Source organism: Buceros rhinoceros, unplaced genomic scaffold (assembly GCF_000710305.1).
Source record: "Buceros rhinoceros silvestris isolate BGI_N320 unplaced genomic scaffold, ASM71030v1 scaffold29175, whole genome shotgun sequence".
NCBI classification, from domain to species: domain Eukaryota; kingdom Metazoa; phylum Chordata; class Aves; order Bucerotiformes; family Bucerotidae; genus Buceros; species Buceros rhinoceros.
In genome coordinates, this window is record NW_010412734.1 from 4,568 (window position 1) to 14,666 (window position 10,099).

A 10,099-nucleotide genomic window follows, 5' to 3' on the forward strand; every position below is an offset into this window, starting at 1 on the left:
AGGTCAAATGTAAGCGGAAATGGACAGCCTCTATAGATTTAAGAGGGCAAGCATGTCACGTGTTGTAGTGCTAACAAACTGTTTCTCTATTTATATCTTTTTAAAGAATTTCAGAAAAACATCTAATATATAATCCAGCAGGGCGATTCAGGGACTGCATATTAGCTTTCTTTGAATTTTAAAATTTGTAGTCCAGAGATTAATAGTAAATTTCAGTATTATCAATTGTAAATTTGAAACTGTTTGTCAGGTTCACAAATGTTAAAGATAGTGAGTTTTGAAGGCACAAATGCTCTGTAACTCAGGGGTTTTTAAATTCTTCTGATTTATTTTTCAAGGGTTTTTTCCTGCACACATGAGCTTGATTCTATTTTTAACAAAAACCGGTCTTTAAAACGGTATAGGTGAAGCAGTTAAAGTAATAAGGAGAAGAGTAAGAACCAAAATAAATTTTTGTAATTTGGTGGCACTACAATATTTGGAAAAACATTGCCTTACATATGACCTCATGAGTGGAGTGTCATGAAGTTCTGTGGCTTTAAGTACAGTAAAGTTTGAGCTAAGATGCTACAAAAATTTTTTTCTTAGTGAAAACATTTTTACTTTTGAAATATTATTGAAAAACATAAGTGTTTGCTGAAATAATAAAAAATTGATTGTGAATAATTGCCATAGGGCAATTACAGAAAATTACAACAGAAGTTATAATTTTCTTATCAGTTTTCCTTTGTTAGTATAAATCTTTTAACAACCCAAGTCTTCCTGCAGAAGTCTCTGGTTCTTCATGGAAAATACTGTCTAGATGAAAAGACTAATGAAATGTCTGATCCACAGACCCACTGAGGCAAAGAATCCAAATGAAGTTCTTTCAGTTATTTATTTCTCATTATTATTTCCCGAGAAAACAATTAACAGAAGTTCTTATGTAACGGAAACCCGGATTTTGTATGAGAAATTTAGAAAAAGCTCTTTTAACAACCTTCCTTATGAGAAAGCAGTGTAAATATTATTCCTTACTTTTTATCTTTTGTTGTTCTCCAGCCCAGTTTAGTTTAAAAAAAGAGTTGGTGATTCCGTGATAGTAACACTAGAGGTGACCTCTAGTTGTTGCTGTGCAAGTTCCACATTACAGCGTAGCTGCTCTGGTATTATACAGAGAATGCTGTGAATGATCAGGAAAGTGACTCCAGTTAAAGATGGGTCAGGCGTGAACCTTTTGCATATATTGAGATTTACAGTTTGCACAGATATGTGGCTTTATTTTTACTTGCATATATTTTATCCATACTTAAAGGATGTTCAGTTTTATGTTTTACATTAAAATCATGGCTCCTAGGAGCCATTTCCGTTAATTTTTCTACCTCACCAAGTGTTCAGTATGCAAGAGCTGAAATTTTGAAGCCGAGAGGAAAAATCAAGAAAAATAGACAGAAGTGAGGAGTAGAGAACAATTTTATCTTTGCTTCTTGAAGAATATTTTTTATTAAATGCTTCATTTACCATATCAAAATTTTTCTTATTTTTGACAAGTTTATTTTCATGCAGATTCAGAGCAGGTAAAATTGTAAGCAGTTCTTTTAGGATAATTTTGTAACCACCTTCCAACAGCATACATCCGTGACATGAGCTGTTATCTTGTTCTTCTATCCCTTTTTGGTATATGTGTGTGTATATGTATGTATATAATTACTATCCCTTTCTTAAAAGACTTATGTGCTCTTACTTTCAAGGTGTTCTAGTTACCCTAAACATAAATCAGAGGAAGGAATGTAATTGTCACGAAAAGAGTTTTTCTTGCAAATTTTGGAAAGTTTGATCTGTGAATAGGACGTAATGAGAGACAGTGAGCTGACAGTGTGATTCAGAATTGGCTTGATGTGTAGGTCTGGTTGTTTGGGTTTTTTTAATATATTTGTGATCATGTACAATTTCTGGGAAAATTATGAAGAAACATGGTTTTAGGAAAGTATTAAATTAGCACATGTAATATGTCTCAATCTAGCAAAACACCTTAGAATGACTCTTTGAGTCTTTGCTAGAACTAGGCACATTCTCAAGGTTATAAACCTGCTTTTGATTAGAATCTGAATTAGATTCTGAATTAGAATCTTATTTCACAGAAACTGTGAAACTGCAGTGAGAATAGCTGTTGGTAGAAGTGCAAGGATGTACTATTTTATTACTTCAGTTTCAGAAATTTTGAAACTTAACATTGTAGTCAGTCGTGTGGGGAGAAAGGAGTCATAACTTTGTAGGTATGATACGGTGAATTATGAGAAACTGTAAAGAAGCTCTTTTAAGACCTGGATCTAGGATGTGAGTAGTTGTATGACTTCTCTATTAATTATGAAGGAGGAGCATGTTCACTGATACAGCAATTTGTTACAATTTAGTCATCAATTGCATCTTTGTTATTATTTTTCCTGCCAGTTATGCTGTCTCCTCATTACTGTTGTCAGAATACTATTGAACTCTTTAAGCTATGTTTTTGTTTTATTAAAAAAAAAGAAATCTTCTGCAACAGATGGTTGTTTTCTTTAATCATTTGGTTAGGCCATCTGTTCCTGCAGTCAGACGGGAGAAGACAGATTTATCGTATCTTACTCACTGAGAGTGAGACTTGCTCAGTTGGTTTCTGTCTCACACAACCTTACAGACTTCTCCCTCACTCATTTACAAAGCTATAGCATAATTTAGTGATGGGTTGCATCTGGTGTAGGCTGAGAAGCTAGCTGTAGTGATGCACTGCAGCCTGGGGAATGGCATGCAGGCTTCATACCCTCCCTAGGATGCTTTTCAGGGGCATAGTTGTTCACTGCAGTCTACTACCATCATCTTTTCCCCCTGCTCCCCAGCCATGTGGCTCACAAGTGTGAGAAAATAACTGTTTTCTTGCTGAGGGAAAGGGAACTGAAGATATCTGCAGAAGTGTATTAGGTGTGTATAGCCACCCTGGATTGGTGGAGGATCATGCAATTTGAATGAGGCACACAGTGCCTACTTCTGTCCTTTCCTGTTTCCTTGAATTTTTATAAAAGTTAGTTTTCAGGGAACTTAACACACCAGTGGAGTTGCCATGCCAGTTAAAATGGGTTTTACCTGGCCAAACTGAGTTTTGGACAAGTACTGAATTTGTCAGATGAAATTTGACTAATGCAAGTTTCTGTGAAGATGTTCCTTCAGGATACCCACAGTGGCCTTAAAATGAATCATAAATATTTGAGATGAGACTTCATTATCTGAAAACTGCAGCAATGAATATACAAAATTTCATCTTGACAAATTTGCTGCAACCCCTTTTTCTTCATAAAATTATGCTCTGTAATATTGCCTGTCTTAAACAAATGGGCAGAAGGAGAAAGTGAAGGAAAAGCAGTGATACTTAGAGCTTAGCACTTACATATTTGCAGAAGTTGTAGAGTTTTCTTTAAATGGTTTTGATGATTTCTGTACCATTTTCTTTAAATGGGCTTATCTCTTTTAATTTTATGTGACAGAGAGCTTCCTGAGGAAGCAGAAGCAGGCAACTACTCTTCTATCAAGTGAAGTGAGAATATTCAGAAGCTGTAGGGCTGTGTTTTAGGGTTTTGATTGACCTCTGAGTGGAGCACTAAGAAAAAGTTCCCCCAGATCTGTAGCTAGCGGTAATGGTGTTTTGGGTTTGTTTTTTTATATTATTTTTAAGTTGCTTTTCTCCTATCACTTCTTTTTTTCTATCTATGATATTCTGGTAATCTTAAGAGTAAATATATTAATGAAAGAAACCTTAGGTGACACAAATTTGACACAGCTTTAGCTGCCACTTGGACCATCAGCTTTCTCTCGGCTGTAGCTTCCATGGTGTCAGAAAGGAAGGATTTACCTTTCTGAGGGACTTCAATCCTACAGTGTCCTGTTCTGTAGTAGAGTGGGGTCATAAGGAGTCCCAGCTTCTCTCTATAAGTCAATGAACACAGATACTGAAATAACAACGAGCTTGCATTCCCCTTCTGTTGTCCTACTGCATTCTTTGGCTTGCCTTTTTCTCTCTTTATCTGGGGAATCTTACGCTTTGACATACAACAGCAGGACCAGAAAGATTCTATTTTTGACCAGCCCTCTCCTTCTCCACAGTTTCCTCCTAGGACAGGAGGAAGCTTTAAAGAAAATCGGCTTAAACAAAACTGATATTTTTTTAACTGCTACAATTCTTTTATCTCTACTTTAGCGTGCTTGAGCTGATTGTGTCTTTTGTAGCTGAATAGCAAAGATCGTATTCTAGAACAGCGGTTGAACTGTGGGCTGGGGAGCTTAGTTTATTAAAGTTCTCTGATGAAATGTAACTGTCTATCTCTTCTGGTACTTTGCTAGATATTTAAAGGAATAAACCACAGAATATACCTTTGTTTTTGGCTAATTTGCTTCTTTTTCTCTCAGGAAAAGATCATGTCTGTAGATTCATTGGATGTGGAAGGAATGACAGATTTAACTATGTGGTCATGCAGTTGCAGGTCGGTATATCAAGCAGAGCTCAAAGTTTACTTGTGTTTTCTGGTTTATTAGCCAAGCATATATGAAAATAGTGGTAAAATTTTGGAGCATGACAAATGAAAAAAAAAAACCCCAAAGGTCACAAACATATAGTAGTGAGCAAATGCTTATGTCTTTATCCTTTGATAGCCTTTCCATAATTCTCTCAGAAAGGAGAAGGTTTGCATCCTCAGAAAGACCTGACTGTTGAAAGAGTGGCCTGTGATGTCTTCTGAGATAATTCACATTCCTTTTGAAGTCTTCACGTGAAGATAGTCTAAAAATTTTGTTGATGAAAGCGGAAAAAATACCCTTTGAGGAAAACAATTCACTTTACTGAAAGCCTCATTCCTCTGAAAAGGGATAAAATGGGTGATTAAAGCACTTAAAGTTATAGGATTATTATCCTTTTTTTATCTTGGTGAATATGAAAACTGGAAAAAAGTGTCCTTTAGTTTGTGCAGTTGGTTATCGGTTATTTTCACAGACCAGCAGGTCTGTGATTTCCTGCGTAGTGTATTTTTTCATCTGTTTGGTTAAGTCATCTCGGATGTACTCTGTAATTACATAAATTACATGGAGTGCATGCACATAGTTACATATACTCTGTATTTAAATAAATTATGTGGCTTTCCTTAAAGAAGGGAATGTAAAGAAGTTTTTGTGAGCATTTTCTCAGTGGCCTTTATTTAGATGTGATGCAAATACAAGAGTATATGTATTTCTAGTAGCTTTTAGTTTGGTCCATGTTATTTAGGAGTAGAAAGATAGTAAGATTAATATTTTTCCAAAACAGATTCTAAATTTAATGTTGGAGATACTTGGGGACATATACTCATTACATTTATCTTTTTACATTATCCTTTATTTATCCTCATTACATTTTATCCTTTATTATGAAAATAGCTAATGAGAGTATTCCATGGTTAACCATGAACAGCACTATCTGTGAATCTTGGTATTAGTATTTTTTTATGAAAACATCCTTTTAATTTGATCAGGGTCGGAACTTGGCAGACCTGCGTCGGAGCCAGTCTCGAGGAACATTCTCCATTAGTACCACTCTGCGGCTTGGGAAGCAGATTTTGGAATCTATTGAAAGTATTCATTCTGTGGGATTCCTGCACAGGGACATAAAACCGGTAAGTCTGCCCATTGAATCAAAACTGGCAAGTAATATGTGGTCATCAGATGGCTGCATAGATAAGAATACGTTCTTATAATACATGTTACAATGAAAAAATGGGAAGGGACAGAAAATTGAATGTTTATTCTTCAGATAATGCAGATTTCTTCTATTAATTAATGTTGGATTGCAAGAGCAATAACTTTTGTCTTTGTCATAGTTGTCTCCAGTTATTTAGGCAGCCTTGCAATTTTCTGTAGTTAAAACGTCCAACTCTTACCTGCAGCATCATACGATCAAACAATATTTTCAGTGGGAAAATGAGTTCAGCTAATGGCAGTATCTTAAGAGAATAGATGCTAACAGCAGGGTGTATTTATAAGCTCCTCAGTAATAATTTTTGTGTATTTAATGTATTTATAACAAACAAGGAAAGAAAAGACAGACCGTAAGAGAAAACTATTAAATTGTTCTATTATGCAAGTCTAATAAAATGAGTGTTGTAAAAATGTTGTGAGGGCAGTGCCTACCTGATAGCATCATCCTTTTGTTGCTTGGGTTTTTTTCTGTGTTTTTTTTTTTTTTAATTTATTCCTGAAATTGCATCAGCTATTTTTAACATCACTCTATATTAAAAATATCATTAGAACTCTGAATTTTCAAAATTTGTAAATGAGAAAAAATAAGCAAATCTTCTGTTTTCTAATAGATGCAAATATGTCTGGTTATATCTGGCATACATAGCTAAATTACCTGTCAGCTGCATGAAGTTCATGTAAAACATCTGAGAAGTTTCCGTGCATTAGGGAATTTTCATTTTCATCACTTCTTCCTTGCAACTTCTTATAAAACTTGTATTCTCCCTCACCTATCCCCAAGGGTTCATTTAACGGGGAAAGATCACAGAGGCAGGGAATGTCAAATGAAATAGGTGAGAGGGAGTTAGTTAGCTGGAGCAGAAGATTTTAATGGTGAGAGCAATTCAAGTTTTGAATGGGAATTGTGTTCCTTTATGGCTGGCAGGAGGGATTGGGGACAACTTGTTATCTCGCTGCGTCCTGGAGTCTGTGGGCTCAATAGGATGGAAATGGAGAGTGCAGTTAGGGGATGGAAAAAAAACCCAGAAAGCTAAATGTTGAGCCAGAAGAAATAGCAGTGTGAGGCAATCTATTAGATTCATAAGGGGAGGAACAATTCTTTCTTTTTAGTAGTTATGTTGTGACTTAGACGTGCAAAGAATGCACAATAGCTTTCAAGCGTGCAGTTTTCCTGCCTTGAAAATGTAAGTCCATTTTATCTTTTATTACGTATTTTCTAGATAGGTTATACTAAAAGCAAGCTTTGTGCTGGGCTGAAATCTTAATCCTTGGTCGGCTGTTTGCCTCATGATGAATTAGGCAACACTGAAATTCTGTTCCATTTAGAAATAATGTTGATCGTGGAAAAGAAAAAGCAGTTTGCACCTCTTATTCTGCATTCTGCATAAATTGTATTAGTGCATTTGTTTAGATGAACTTGTAAGGTTCATGGCTGGTGGTTTTTTGAAATGTCCAAATCAAAACATGTGAGTGGTTGACATGATTAGAAAATTCTTGCAAAAAAATTAATATTTTTCTAAGTGGCAAATTAAGACGACAGTCTCTTTGGAGCATGTAGGCAGGTCTATGGTTAAGTTGTATGTCTGATTTTCTTAACAAAGTTTTCTTCAAATTTAGTGGGAGTTTAGTAGATCTGAAAATATGGAAGGAAGGATAGAGAAGTAGACTGAGAATTTTGTATGGTAGTGTTACTGCATTAGTATGTGCATATATCCGTGTGTGTGTGTATCTATCTGTATTTGTTTTTCTTCTAGTCTAACTTCGCAATGGGACGTTTTCCTAGCACCTGCAGGAAGTGTTATATGCTGGATTTTGGCTTGGCACGGCAGTTTACCAACTCATGTGGGGATGTCAGACCAGTAAGATTTTGTCAAAATTGTCAATTTTATTAATTGAATGTGGTAATACGCTATCTTTTATTCTGGAGAAGTATGTGAGTTGCCTTGAAGTGGTAACTGATCTAAACTTGACCAACATCCCAGATCAGAAATGTAATGTGATTTATTGATTATATAAAAATATTGGGATTTGGGAATGAAGGGTTTCTGATTTTTGGCTTGAAGCAGAAGTATAGTCAATGATATTTTTGGATAATCTATCTTTTGGTTTGGAATTCAAGCAACAAATAGGTTTTCGTTAAATACCAGAGTAATACACCTGAGCTGAATTTCACTTCATATTATATATTGCATTAATAAAAATAATATGTATATGTAGGAGAAAAGTCAAATATTAAACTGAATATATTATCTTCTAAAAGAGAAACACTGAATAATTAAAAGTGATAGGATACTAATTAAAATATATAATAGGACATAGTTAAGTGTAGTTGCTGTATTCCCATGTGATGCAGTCTGAAGATTGTGGATAAGAGCGTATCAGTGAGGACACTACCATTTTAAGTACAGTAGAGCCTCCCTAATTCACTGGCAAGGGGTCCCTTTGTTAGTTTCAGCATTTGAAAATGAGCAAATTAGTGCCTTGGCACATGGTAATGTTTTAAAGAAACATTTATCAAACTAATTCAGTTTACATTTTGATGGTAATATTGAGTAATGCACTAGTCAATACTGTGTAGCAGATTTATTAATGTGCTGGTATTTGAGTGGTAGAAGCCATCTCTACAGGTATTCCAATTTTATTTTGCCTGAGAAGTTGGGAATCTGGCAAATTTTTGTGTGCAAATTATGACATAAATGAATTAGGTAAATTAGCGGGGTTCTGCTGTACTCTATTCCTTCAGCCATAATGCTGGACACTGCAATGAAAGCAAAGAGCAGGGGAGACCAACAGAGTGGCTGCTGCTGTTGGAAAGGTGAGCTAAACATTTTAAGTGGTTTTTAATTTTTTTGTTACTTCTCAGTGTTCTTGTCATGTTCAGTACGTTTGGCTGCTTATAATGTTTTTCTGACTGACCTGTAATTTCGAAGAGAAAATAATTCCCAAGATTCTGTAATTTCTGTATTTATACACACCAACGGTAGTATTTTCAGAAAAAATAGGTGATAACAAAGAAAATTTAGTATTTGTGCTATTCTTTCTTTTGTAACAACTCCACGCTCTTGCCTTTTGTTTTTCATTGCAGTGCCCTACAATGTAACCGAAGTAATTCTTCAACTTAATCTGTTTGGAGTTTTCTGATAGTGTAATCCTTAGAAGCAGAGAGGCAGTGAGGGGAAAAAAAGACAGTAGTTTTGTTTGTAGTTAATAGTCAGAAATGGCTCTTGCATAGATAGCAACCATACTGTTTGCCTTGCTTACTAATAGAATTTATTAATAACTTTCATTAAATGTGCTATGTGCTTCTCCTTAAGGCTATCCTTCTTCTAAACTTCATTAGATTTCTTCAGCAGATACTGCAAATAACCTGGAACAATATAAAAGCATGTTCTCAAAAAAACGTAGTACTCTATTGGTAAGAACCTGTTCCTTAGTTAAGGTTGATTGTTAGATTTTTATGATAAGCCTAATTTTCTATATACCTGACTTCTGCAGAAAGAATCCAGTCACATTGAGATTTCTACATATTATCTCTGAGCCCTTGAATTTCCACAGTGTGTTCTGAAAGAATCAGAAGAGAAGTTTTGGAAATGACAGTGTCAGGTTGAGTCCTTTGGCAGTTTTGTATTTCCCCCAACATTAAGGAATTCTTGCTGGCCATTGAATCTGTTTGTTCAGCTTAAACAGATGGAAGAGGCTTATACAGATACTGTTGACAGCAGAAAAGTTTATGACAGGACTGTATGTCCGTCCAGAAATCATTGGCCAGCACTAGCATGTACATTCCCACAGGTGGCGATAAGAAAAGATCAAGTTAGCTTCAAGACTGGTAGAGAAGAAAGGTGTTTCGTAGTTCTTTGGCAAAATGCAGCTTAGACTGACAAGGGGGTTGAAACTAAAAGGCAATTATGAGAGTGAATTATCATTGGTTTTGTAGTACAAATGTTCTTGTTAATATCGATAGTATTCACTTCACTGAAGTTCAGATGAGAAGTTGAAAAGAGGTTCTTATGGTGAGGAAGACTGCTTTATTTTGTGAAATCAGGTCAAGAAGAAAAGAGGAAATGAGGAATTTGTGAAAACATTAAACTACTGAATGTTAGAATCTTAGATAATTCCACTGTGTTGTACCCAGACAGAGGAATGCAGCAGAGTTTCATACAACTTCAGTATGATAAGGTGTTCTTATTTCAGATCTCTTATAAAAAGAGGAATTACAAAACTTGGGAATCCGTGGGTTTATTCCAGTATTTGACTGAAGTGTGTGCTGGTGGCTACTGATACGTTCAACCATCCATTCGGACCCTTCTGCATCTATGTTAAGCCTGTCTGAATTTTTTCTTTCGTGTCTCCTTTCTGGTTTCCT

At 35.4% G+C, this 10,099-nt stretch overlaps 1 protein-coding gene across 1 annotated transcript in view; it reads left to right on the forward strand.

Moving 5' to 3' along the window:
- The window catches only part of LOC104493776 (tau-tubulin kinase 2-like), a gene marked incomplete at its 3' end in the record, with an annotated part of 10,340 nt that extends 2,748 nt beyond the window's left edge, over nt 1–7,592 (forward strand). The window contains exons 4-6 of the mRNA XM_010136512.1: nt 4,417–4,490; nt 5,511–5,651; nt 7,488–7,592. Coding sequence (XP_010134814.1) covers nt 4,417–4,490; nt 5,511–5,651; nt 7,488–7,592 — 320 coding nt within the window. The remainder of the gene's footprint in view (nt 1–4,416; nt 4,491–5,510; nt 5,652–7,487) is intronic.
- Nucleotides 7,593–10,099: the final 2,507 nt, after the last annotated feature.